This window comes from Ornithorhynchus anatinus, chromosome 4 (genome assembly GCF_004115215.2).
Source record: "Ornithorhynchus anatinus isolate Pmale09 chromosome 4, mOrnAna1.pri.v4, whole genome shotgun sequence".
NCBI classification, from domain to species: domain Eukaryota; kingdom Metazoa; phylum Chordata; class Mammalia; order Monotremata; family Ornithorhynchidae; genus Ornithorhynchus; species Ornithorhynchus anatinus.
In genome coordinates, this window is record NC_041731.1 from 130,781,826 (window position 1) to 130,793,990 (window position 12,165).

General features: G+C 48.0%; 1 protein-coding gene across 10 annotated transcripts in view; it reads right to left on the bottom strand.

The window, feature by feature from the left end:
- Positions 1–12,165, bottom strand: part of ABLIM2 (actin binding LIM protein family member 2) — a 200,050-nt gene that overhangs the window by 67,414 nt on the left and 120,471 nt on the right. For 7 of the 10 annotated variants that reach the window (XM_029063399.2, XM_029063394.2, XM_029063396.2 and 4 more), the window contains 2 exons: positions 5,004–5,105; positions 2,753–2,806 (listed from right to left, as the gene is read on the bottom strand). The exons of 2 other annotated variants lie outside the window; for them this stretch is intronic. In XM_029063399.2, coding sequence (XP_028919232.1) covers positions 2,753–2,806; positions 5,004–5,105 — 156 coding nt within the window. The remainder of the gene's footprint in view (positions 1–2,752; positions 2,807–5,003; positions 5,106–12,165) is intronic. One more of the 10 variants, XM_029063400.2, reaches the window with a different exon arrangement.

The following is a 12,165-nucleotide window of genomic DNA, read 5'->3' on the forward strand; positions in this document are numbered from 1 at the left end:
CGTATTCAAAGAGCTGGTCTAATTCCCAAGTTTGTACTTTTCCCCAGCATTTAATGCAGTGCTTTGCCCACAGTAGATGTTTAATCAAACACTATCACTGCTACTAAAAAATACTGTAACCTTGTTCAATAATGACAACAGATGACCAAAGGAAAAATGAACACTCTGAATCTATTTCCATGCTAAACCAAGCACACTTTCAACACCAGTTCCATCATTTTACCCATTGGGTAGGGATTGTCTCTATTTGCTGCCGAACTGTATTTTCCAAGCACTTAGCACAGTGCTCTGCATACAATAAGCACTCAATAAATACGATTGAATGAATATAGAAAACCTGATGGTTAAGAACAAATCCTCGTCCTGAGTCATCGGAGTGTCCTTGGGGCTTATTTTTCTCAACAGTTCGATTGCAAATACTGCTTTTATTTTTCCTCTGATTAAATCAATATTCATTCATTCAATCATATTTATTAAGTGCTGACTGTGTGCAGAGTACTAAGCGCTTGGGTGAGTCCAACAGAACAATATACAGACCCATTCCCTGCCTTAGAGTCTAGAAGGGGAGACGGACATTAATAGAAATAAATAAATAACAGATATGGAGGTAAGTGCGGTGGGGCCGGGAGGGCGATTGAATGAAGGGAGCAAGTCATATGCTGGAGAAGCAGCGTGACCTGTCCCTTCCTCTTCATCCAAACTCTCCTCTCGTTCCTCTACTCCACTTCCCTCCTGCTCCACCCCACCTCACCCACCAAACACCTTAGAGCACGCCCTTGGGAGTTAGGAGAAGTGGGTTCTAATCCTAACTCCGCCACTTGTCTGCTGTGTGACCTTAGGCAAGTCACTTCACTTCTCTGGGCCTCCATTCCCTCCTCCGGAAAATGGGGATTCAGACTGTGAGCCTCACGTGGAAAAACCTGATTGCCTTGTATCTACCCCAGTGCTTGGCACATAGTAAGCATTTAACAAATACCATAATTATTATTATATTATTGGACAAACACTCTGTCTCCTCTCTATAGTGACCGTACAATCTCCAACTCCCCTGACTCTGAAATTCCAATCTGCAGCTAAAACTTCCTGTCCCGCCATCTTCTCCTGAACACCCCTTTCTCCACGAATCTGTTCCCTCTCCCCCAGCTCCGACCCAAGAAACCACCAATTTCTTGACCCTTCCGATTTTACCAAGTCATCATGTCCCCTTTGGTCTCCATAGTCATGTCCCCTTTGGTCTCCATACCCAACTTATCCTCTCTCGATGCACAAATTTACTTGTCGATTCTACCCCTTTCTCTGAACGTAAGTCCTTCGCTCCCATCTCTTGGCCGATCGTGTACCACCAACCCACAGCCCTGGATCGCCTCCACAGTCAGCTTCTTCCGCTCATAGTAATAATAATTATGGGATTCGTTAGGCACTTACTATGTACCAAGCACTGTTTTTAAGTGCTGGGGTAGATACAAGGTGATCAGGTTGTCTCGCGTGGGGCTCACAGTCTTAATCCCCATTTTACAGATGAGGTAACTGAAACACAGAGAAGTTAAGTGGCTTGCCCCAAGTCACACAGCAGACAGTTTTGGAGCCGGGATTAGAACCCATGTACTCTGATTACCAAGCCTGGGCTCTTTTCACTAAGCCACGCTGCTAAGTGCTGCTGGTGGAAATCCATACATCAGGCTTAACCTATCCATTTTAAGCTTATCCTCACCTGCTTTAATTCCTCCCTCTCTTCTACCCAACGACAAGACTTCTCCCACTGCTCCCCTACTACAACCCAGTCTCAACGCTTCGCTCCTTTAATGCCAACCTACTCTCTGTACCTCGATCTCTTCTATCTAGTCACCAACCTCTCATCCGTGCCCTGCCTCTGGGCCTGGAACGCCTTCCCTCTTCATATCTGACAGACAATGACTCTCCTCCACCTTCAAGGTCTTATCGAAGGCCCATCTCCTCCAAGCGGCCTTCCCTGAAGAAGCCCTCATTTCCTCTTTTCCCCCTCCCTTTTGGAATTCTTGCACTTGCATTTCCTCCTTTAATTCAACTCTCCTTCAGTCCCTTAGGACCTATATATATATATATCTGTAATTTTTGAATTTGCATTAATATATTTCTCCCTCTCCTAAGCTCGCTACTGACAGGGAACGTGTCTACCAACTCTTTGATATTGCTTGCGCTCTCCCAGGCACTTAGTAGAGTGCTCTGCACACAGTAATGGCTCAATAAATACAATGGATTGATTGATTAATTGAATTACACCTTCTAATATTAGTAACATTACTGCTATTCTCACTAAAACTGCCAATAAGACTCCTCCTACTATTTTTCACCTCACCCTGTAAGGTAAGTTGGTAGGTAGGGGCCCGTATTATCTATTCCATCTGGGGGAAACAAGAATTTGTTTTCTCCAGAAAGCAATTCTTTTTCCCCTTCCCAGTAAGATCAGACTCACTACACTTTACCGAGCACACTAGGATAAGGCTTCTCCTCATTCTCCAGCCAAATTCCAATTCCCCTGTGCCATCAACAGAAACCCAGCTAGTCAGATGTTTGTGCATTGATAGTTCATTGGCAGCTCACGTAAGGGACATGTTTTCTAGGCGCTATTTAGGAATTTACATTTCACGCCTGTGCGGCCGAGGGATTTGGCATGGAGGGGGAAGTAAATGATTCTAAAATGATTATCACAGCGGTAAATGTGCATTTAAGACCACGAGCACAAAGACTGCAGCAAAAGAAAAGCAGACTGTACCATGCTGTCTGTAGATAGGGGGTTTTCTATAGATGTTATCTTTTACTCCAGACTCTGAGGAAGAGGAGAGAAAAAGGACAGAATAAAAGAGTAAGCAAGCAGTTTTCATGGTTTCCCCATGAATTTATTTTCAACCGAAACAGCTTCATTCACTCCAGAATTAGAAATCTACATCCGTCTTCAAAGTCGACTTGTTAAGCACCCTCTGATCAAGGCTCTGGACTAGAATCACTTGGCCTATCTCCGCTAGACTGTGAGCTCGTTGTAGGGAGGGAATGTCACAGTTTAGTGTTGTGTTGCACTTTCCCAAGCGCTTAGTACAGTGCTCTGTGCACAGTAAACCCTCAATAAATACAACCGGATGAATGAATATGGAAGCAGGATTTAGCATTCATCATTCACCAAAGGCTGGGAAACTGCCCCAGATATTCAGTTAGTGCTTAGAACAGTGTGCTGCACAGAATAAGAGCTCAATAAATACCGCTGATTGGTAAGCTAGTAATGAACAGGGCTAAGAAGCCTGGGGGCTACTAAAAACCTTCCTGCCCCAACCCTGAATGGAACAAATTGACTCCACCAGAATTCTTATTTCATCCAATTCTGTTCTCTCTAGACTGGAAGCTCATTGTGGGCAGGGAATAATAATGATAATAATAATAATAATGTTATTCGTTAAGCACTTACTATATGCCAGGCACTTAGCACTGACAGGATACCAGAAGATTGGTTTGGACGCAGTCCCTGTCCCGCAGAGGGCTCACAGTCTTAATCCCCATTTTACAGATGAGGCAACTGACGCACAGAGAAGTGAAGTGACTTACCCAAGGCCACACAGCAGACAAGTGGCGGATGGTAATTCGAACCCATGACCTTCTGACGCCGAGGCTCTATGCACTACGCCATGCTGCCGACAGGTCTACCATCTCCGTTAGAGCGTTCTAAATGCTTAGTACAGTGCTCTGCGCACAGTGAGTGCTCAATAAAAAGGATTAATTGATAGTTCAGTGCTCTGCACAGAGTAAGCGCTCAATAAATATGATCGATTGATTGACCGACTCTATTCTATTACTTGACTTGGATGGGGAAGCTTGAAAAAGCACGAAGCTGTTGATGTTTGCACAGAAAAGAGCGCATTCACTCTTCAGCGGGGAAGTGTCTGCTAATTCTGTTGAAATGTCAATCAATCAGTGGTATTTACTGAGCGCTTACCATGTGAAGATAGAGCCCAGGCCTGGGAGTTAGAAGGACCTGGGTTCTAATCCAGGCTCCGCCACTTGTCTGCTGTATGACCTTGGGCAAATCATTTGCCTTCTCTGGGCCTCAGTTCCCACGTTTGTAAATTGGGGATTGAGACTGCGAGCCCCATTCATTCATTCAATATTCATTCAATAGTATTTATTGAGCGCTTACTATGTGCAGAGCACTGTACTAAGCGCTTGGGATGAACAAGTCGGCAACAGATAGAGACGGTCTCTGCCGTTTGACGGGCTTACGGTCTAATCGGGGACTGGCTTGGATCCACCCCAGGGTTTAGTACAGTGCTTGGCACATAGTAAGTGCTTAAGAAATACCACAAGTATTATTACTAAGCACTTGGGAGAGTACACTATCAAAATAGACAAATTCCCTACCCACAACAAGCTTGCAGTCTAGAGGGGGAGACAGCATTAATAGGAATAAATAGAGGAGCAGCGTGGCTTAGTGGAAAGAGCCCGGGCTTCGGAGTCAAAGGTCGTGGGTTCTAATCTCAGCTCCGCCACTTATCACTTGTGTGACTTTGGGCAAATCACTTCACTTCTCTGTGCCTCAGTTCCCTCATCTGTAAAATGGGGATGAAGACTGTGAGCCCCATGTGGGACAGCCTGATCACCTTGTATCTATTCCAGCGCTTAGAACAGTGCTTGGCACATAGTAAGCACTTAACAAATACCATTATTATTATTAAAAAGGTAGTTTATACTGTATTATGTAAACATTAATAGGAATAAATAGGTAGTTGATAAGGTTTAATATATTCTTTAACGATAGGTATCTCCTAAATCCATGTCCCTCTCCCAAGCACCTAGTACAGTGCTCGGCACGTAGTAAGCGCTCAATAAGTACCACTGAACGATTCACTGATAGAGACGGCCTTTCAGAAGGACGGAAGGGGTTTCCCGCCGGATTTCACACAGCAAGGGAGGAGAGCCGAGAGGGAGCCGGAGAGGACGGAAGGAAGGAGCGGCGAGGAGCTGAGTTCTGGAAGGCCTACCTGGGACATGGAAGTGACGCGGAGCCTGCTGGTAGCTGGAAGGTGAAGATTTGCTCTCTGAGTACATGGATAAGCTTGGGGTGCTCCGACCGCTTTCGCTGCCTCGGGAGCGAAGAGCAAAGAAAGCAGATAAAAGACAAGGAAACGGGGGGCGGGGAAAAAAGCAGTCTCTCACGCATCACAGCCTACTCGAAACGGGTCCGCTCTCTTAAACCTGGGGCGGGTCAAACTCTCGAGGGATTGGGGAGACTCGCTAACCCAACCTTTGCGACGCGGCCGCGCGTGAAAGCTAGAACTCGTTGCCTGTCGCAGAGTTGGCAACGTGCCGCCGGAAAATGGAAGAAGTGACTCTTCTAGGGACTGGTAAGCTCCTTGGCGTCAAGGAACGTGTCTACCGATTCTATGGGACTGAAATTAATTAATTCATGAGGATATTTGTTAAGCGCTGAGTAGGTGCCAGGCACCGTACTAAGCGCTGGAGTGGATACAAGTAAATCAAGTTGGACACGGTCCCTGTCCCACGTGGGCCTCACAGCCTCCATCCCCATTTTACAGAGGAGGTAACTGAGGCCCAGAGAAGTGACGTGACTTGCCCAAGATCACACACAACCGACAAGTGGCAGAACAGGGATTAGAACCTATGACCTTCTGATTCCCAGGCCTGGGCTCTAACCACTATACCGTGCTGCTTCTCCACACTCCCAACCACTTAGTACAGTGCTCCGCACAGAGTAAGTGCTCGATAAATACCACTGATTGATTAATCGGGGCACCGGGCCACCATTTTGTGGCTGCAACTAAGTAGCTGCCCTGGTGGTTATCATTAGAGCCCCCGCTCACGGACTTCAGGAAAACAGTTTTTCATCACAAATTACCCGACAAAAACTGGCTCATTCTATTTTTCACTTGTAAAAAATGCCAAAAGAAGACAGCGAAGCTGGTATTCTATCTAACCTGGAGCCTAGCACAGCATTTAGGCACAGAGCAAGTGCTTAACATATATCATTACATTATTAGTAGCAACATGGCCTAGTGGAAAGAGGACGGGCCTGGACGATAGAGAACCTGGGTTTACTCCCGGCTCCACCACCTGTATGCTGTGTGACGGTGGGTAAGTTATGTCACTTCTCTGTGCCTCAGTTACCTCATCTGGAAAATGGGGATTAAGATTGGGAGCCCCATATGGGGCAGGGACTATGTCCAACCTGATTAATAATAATAATGTTGGTATTTGTTAAGCGCTTACTATGTGCCGAGCACTGTTCTAAGCGCTGAGGTAGACACAGGGGAATCAGGCTGTCCCACGTGGGGCTCACAGTCTTCATCCTCATTTTACAGATGAGGTAACTGAGGCACCGAGAAGTTAAGTGACTTGCCCAAAGTCACACAGCTGACAAGTGGCCGAGCCGGGAAGAGAAGCAGCGTGGCTCATTGGAAAGAGCCCGGGTTTGGCAGTCAGAGGGCGTGGGTTCTAAACCCAGCTCCGCCACTTGTCAGCTGTGTGACCTTGGGTAAGTCACTTAACTTCTCTGGGCCTCAGTTCCCTCATCTGGAAAATGGGGATGAAGACTGTGAGCCCCACGTGGGACAACCTGATTCCCTCGTATCTACCCCAGCGCTTAGAACGGTGCTCGGCACATAGCAAGCGCTTAACAAATACCAACATTATTATTAGCGTCTATCTACCTCACCATTTAGAACAATGGTTGGCCTATAGTCAGTGCTTAACAAGTACCATAATTACTAGTATTGCCGTGTGACCTTGGGCAAGTCACTTCAGTTCTCAGACCCCAGTCGCCTCGTCTGGAAAATGGGAATTAAGACTGGGATCCCCAAGTGGGACAGGAAGTGTGTCCAATCTGATTACTTTGGATCTACCCCAGCACTTAGAACAGTGTCTGCACACAGTAAGTGCTGAACAAATATCATCATCAGCCATTCACAAAGTCCTATTATCGGGCAGCTTTCCTCATGAGCCACTCATTCACACACTGTCAATCACTACACAGAATGAATGGCGATATTCTCTTGCAGTGACTCAAAAAAGTAACTGAGGGAAGGTACTGTCAGCCTGGAAAAACCAATTCCAAAGCCACGGTGAAGTGTCTTCTCCCGATGACCCTCTTGGTCGATAATTGCGCTCCGTCCTTTTCCCTTGTTAGTTTGCGAGCTCCTCGAGGGCGGCGAATAAGCGTCTTGCTTCTGCCGGACTCACGCAACCGCCCGGCACAGCGCTGCTCGCTCACGATACAATTGACCACCGCGCTCCAGACCTTGGAAAACTAAAATCAACAGTGCCCCTTCTTCTGCGGACCGCAACAACTGTTTTGTGCCCATTTCGCTGGATTATTAAGTCTCAGCTCTATAATCCATAGCCGATTTATGAAAATAATAATAATGTTGGTATTTGGTAAGCGCTTACTATGTGCAGAGCACTGTTCTGAGCGCTGAGGTAGATACAGGGTAATCAGGTTGTCCCACGTGAGGCTCACAGTTAATCCCTATTTTACAGATGAGGCACAGAGAAGTGAAGTGACTTGCCCACAGTCCCACAGCTGACAAGTGGCAGAGCCGGGATTCGAACCCATGACCTCTGACTCCGAAGTCCAGGCTCTTTCCACTGAGCCACGCTTCTTCCCCTAATGCATCTCGTTAAATTGGCCTAGTGGAAACAGCACAGACTTGGCACGCGGGGGAAATGGGTTCCAATTCCGGCTCTGCCACGGACCTAATAATAATAATGATAATAGTCCTCTTTGTTAATAATAGTAATTATGGTATTTGCTAAGCACTTACTACGTGTAAAGCACTGTACTAAGCGCTGGGGAAGTGGCGACGTTTAGTGGAAAGAGCAAGGGTTTGGGAGTCAGAGGTCATGGGATCTAATCCCGGCTACGCCATTTAGCTGTGTGACTTTGGTCATGTCATTTCACTTCTCTGTGCCTCAGTTGCCTCATCTGTAAAATGGGGATTAAGACTGTGAGCCCCACGTGGGACAACCTGATAACCTTGTATCTCCCCCAGTGCTTAAAACAGAGCTTGGCACATAGTAAGCACTTAACAAATACCATCAATATTATTCTTATCACAAGGAAATCAGGTTGGACACAGTCCCTGTCCTACGAGAGGTTCACAGTCCTGATTCCCGTTTTACAGATGAAGTAACTGAAGCCCAGAGAAGTGAAGTGACTTGCCCAAGGTCACACGGCAGACAAGTGGCAGTGCCGGGTTTAGAACCCATGACCTCCTGATTTCCAGGACCGGGCTCTAGCCATTACGCCATGCCGCTTCTACTTACTGTGTGCCAGGCACTGGAGTAAGCGCCGGGGTGGATACGAGAAGCAACGTGGCACAGTGGAAAGAGCCCGGGCTTGGGAGTCAGAGTTCAGGGGTTCGAATCCCGGCTCCGCCGCTTGCCAGCTGTGTGACTTTGGGCAAGTCACTTAACTTCTCTGTGCCTCAGTTACCTCATCTGTAAAATGGGGATTAAAACTGTGAGCCCCACGTGGGACAACCTGATCACCTCGTTTCCCCCAGCGCTTAGAACCGTGCTTTGCACATAGTAAGCGTTTAACAGATACCACCATGGTTTTTTTTATTTATTTTACGAGCTAATCAGATTGGACACAGTCCCTGTCCCACGTGGGGCTCAGAGTCTTAATCCCCATTTTATAGTTGAGGTAACAGAGGCACAGAGAAAGGAAGTGCTTGCCCAAGGTCACAAGGCAGACACGTGGCAGAGCTGGGATTAGAACCCACAACCTTCCTATCCCCAGACCCATGCTCAACCCACTATACCACGACCTGCTGGGCGACCTCGGGTAAATCACTTAACTTCTCTGAAGCTCATCTCCTTCATCTTCATTAGAAGGATTCGAATCCTCTTCTCCCTCCTCCTTAAACCGTGAGCCCCCTATGGGATCTGATTGTCTTGTATCTACCCCGGCGCTTAGTACAGCGCTTGGCGCATAGGACGCACTTTATTCATTCATTCATTCAATATTTATTGAGCGCTTACTATGTGCAGAGCACTGTACTAAGCGCTTGGGATGAACAAGTTGGCAACAGATAGAGACAGTCCCTGCCGTTTGACGGGCTTACGGTCTAATCGGGGGAGACGGACAGACAAGAACACTTTACAATCATCACCGTTATTAATAACGTGTACGATCAAATGGAAGTCACACCAATTCAACAATGATTTGGGAATGTCACCGCTTATTGTTATAGTGTACTTTCCCAAGCGCTCTGCACAGTAAGCGCGCAATAAATATGATTGAATGAATGCCTTTTTGGGCAAAATACAAATAAAGTTCTATTTATTCTCTAGGCAGTTCTCTTGGTTCTCCTACGGCATTTCGCTCCCAGTCTGCCCAACGAACAGCACCGGCTCCTATCTGAGGGTTCAAGGGAGGAAGCCGTAAGTGATCCGCTTCAATCGCAGCAGGGTAAAGCCACCGGAAAGCTAAAGGTGACATTTTTTGGCGAACGAAACGTCGACCAAAAGAAAAAATCGACTCAAAGTGGATGGAATGAAGAGCCAGGGGAGATGAAGGATGCCGGTGCGGTAGCTTTTTAAAGCCAAGGAGTCTTGGTCTTTGGTGGAATGGATCAGCTCCTTCTTTAACATTGCGTTGAGGCTAGGGGGAGAGACCAGAGAGGTTGTTGGTGCTGAGATGTGTTGGTGTGGAGGGGTGGGCGGTGACAGAGAGAGAATGTGTGTTTGTGTGTGTGTGTGTTTGTGTTTAACTCTGGGAGGGGTGTCTCTGGGCTCCTGCCTCACTTCCCCTTCTCCTTCTCCATCGCAGCCCGCACGCTCCGCTCCTCTGCCGCCCTCACCTCCTCACTGGGCCTCGTTCTCGCCCGTCCCACCGCTGACCCCCGGGCCACGTCCTCCCGCCGTCCCGGAACGCCCTCCCTCCTCACCTCCGCCAAACTAACTCTCCTCCCCTCTTCAAAGCCCTACTGAGGGCTCACCTCCTCCAGGAGGCCTTCCCACACTGAGCCCTCCCATTCCCTCTGCCCCTCCTCCCTTCCCCATCACCCCAACTCCCTCCCTCTACCCCACCCCCTTCTCCGCCCCACAGCACTTGTGCGTATTTGTATATAATATTTATTACTCTAGTTTATAATGTTGGTGTATGTTAAGCGCTTACTATGTGCAGAGCATTGTTCTAAGCGCTGGGGGAGATACAGGGTAGTCAGGTTGTCCCACGTGAGCCTTATTAATGATGTGTATATATCTTGATTCTATTTATTGCTATTGTTTTTGTCTGTCTCCCCTGATTAGACTGTGAGCCCATCAAAGGGCAGGGTCTGTATCTGGTGCCGATCTGTGCATTCCAAGCGCTTAGTACAGTGCTCTGCACATAGTAAGCGCTCAATAAATACTATTGAATGAATATGTATCTATGATCCTATTTCTCTATTTTGATGGTATTGATGCCTGTCTACTTGTCCGTCTCCCCCTTCTAGACTGTGAGCCCGCGGTTGGGCAAGGAATCGTCTCTATCTGTTGCCGAACTGTCCATTCCAAGCGCTTAGTACAGTGCTCTGCACCCAGTAAGCACTCAATAAATACAATTGAATGAATGAACTGACCAATCGTCACGGCAGGGGGGATTGACCACATCCTCTGCGCTTCAGAAACCACGCTCTCCCCGCCATGGAGGGTGGATCCCGGGAGAACCGATGAGCAGGAATCGAGGACTGGGGCAGCCGGAGCGTTTCTAAGCTTTCGCGTTGTATTTCTGAAGCCCCGAGGGTCCTTCCCCTCTGGAACGGCAGCTCCCTGGGGGCCGAGCACCGTGTCTCCTGATTCCGTGGTGCTCTCCCAACCGCTTAGTTCGGTGCTCGGCCGGGCTTACCCACTGACCCCGTTTCCAGGTTCACTGAGGCCGCGGAGGCCTCTTCCGCTCCACCCCCGGCCCCAGAAGAGCAGGGGGAAAGGGAATCGGCGGGGTTCAGTGGAAAGAGCCTGGGCTGGGGAGGCAGAGGTCACGGGTTCTAATCCCAGATCCACCACCTGTCGTGTGACCCTGGGCAAGTCACTTCACTTCTCTGGGCCTCACTTCCATCCTCTGTAAATTGGGGATTTGTGAGCCCCACGAGGGACAGGGACTCTGTCCAATCTGATTTGCTCATATCCACCCCAGTGCTTAGTACAGTGCCTGGGTAACTTCTCTGTGCCTCAGTTACCTCATCTGTAAAATGGGGATTTAGACGTGAGCCTCACGTGGGACAGCCTGATTACCTTGTATCTACCCCAGCGCTTAGAACAGTGCTCTGCACATAGTAAGCGCTGAACAAATACCATCTTATTATTAGAAAGGTTGCCAAAAGTGGAGTTGAGAGAAGCAGCGTGGCTCAGTGGAAAGAGCCCGGGCTTGGGAGTCAGAGGTCATGGGTTTGAATGCCGGCTCCGCCACTTGGCAGCTGTGTGACTGTGGACGAGTCACGTCACTTCTCTGGGCCTCAGTTCCCTCATCTGGAAAATGGGGATGAAGACTGTGAGCCCCACGTGGGACAACCCGATCACCTTGTAGCCTCCCAGGGCTTAGAACGGTGCTTTGCACATAGTAAGCGCTTAACAAATACCATCATCATTATTATGATTATTGAGAAAGGGAACAGGGGATTTCAAGTTCCTTGAGGGCAGGGATCGTTCGCATTACATGTATTTGTATTATACAAATGTCTAGTACAGAGCTCTAGGTATGATAAGTGCTCATTAAGTACCCTCGATCGATGGGACTTGATTGATTGATTGATAAGTACCATCGATTGAGTCTCTCCCAAATGCTTAGTGTAGCATTCTGTGTATGACTGGGCAATCCTCAATGAATACCACCGACTGATCAGTGGAGCTCACTGTAGGCAGGGAACACGGCTACCAATCCTGGTGTATTGGCCTCTCCCAAACATTTAGCACAGTGCTCTGCACACAGTAAGTGCTCAATAAATAACTGGGTGATTGTTCCCGTGAGCATCTGTTCTAATACGGTCTTTAATACGGTATTTATTGAGCGCTTACTACGTGCCAGGTACTGTACTAAGCACAGGAGTAGGTATCAGCTTAACTTATACTTCTCTGTGCCTCGGTTCCCTCATCTGTAAAATGGGGATTAACCGGGAGCCTCCCGTGGGACGACCTGATTCCCCT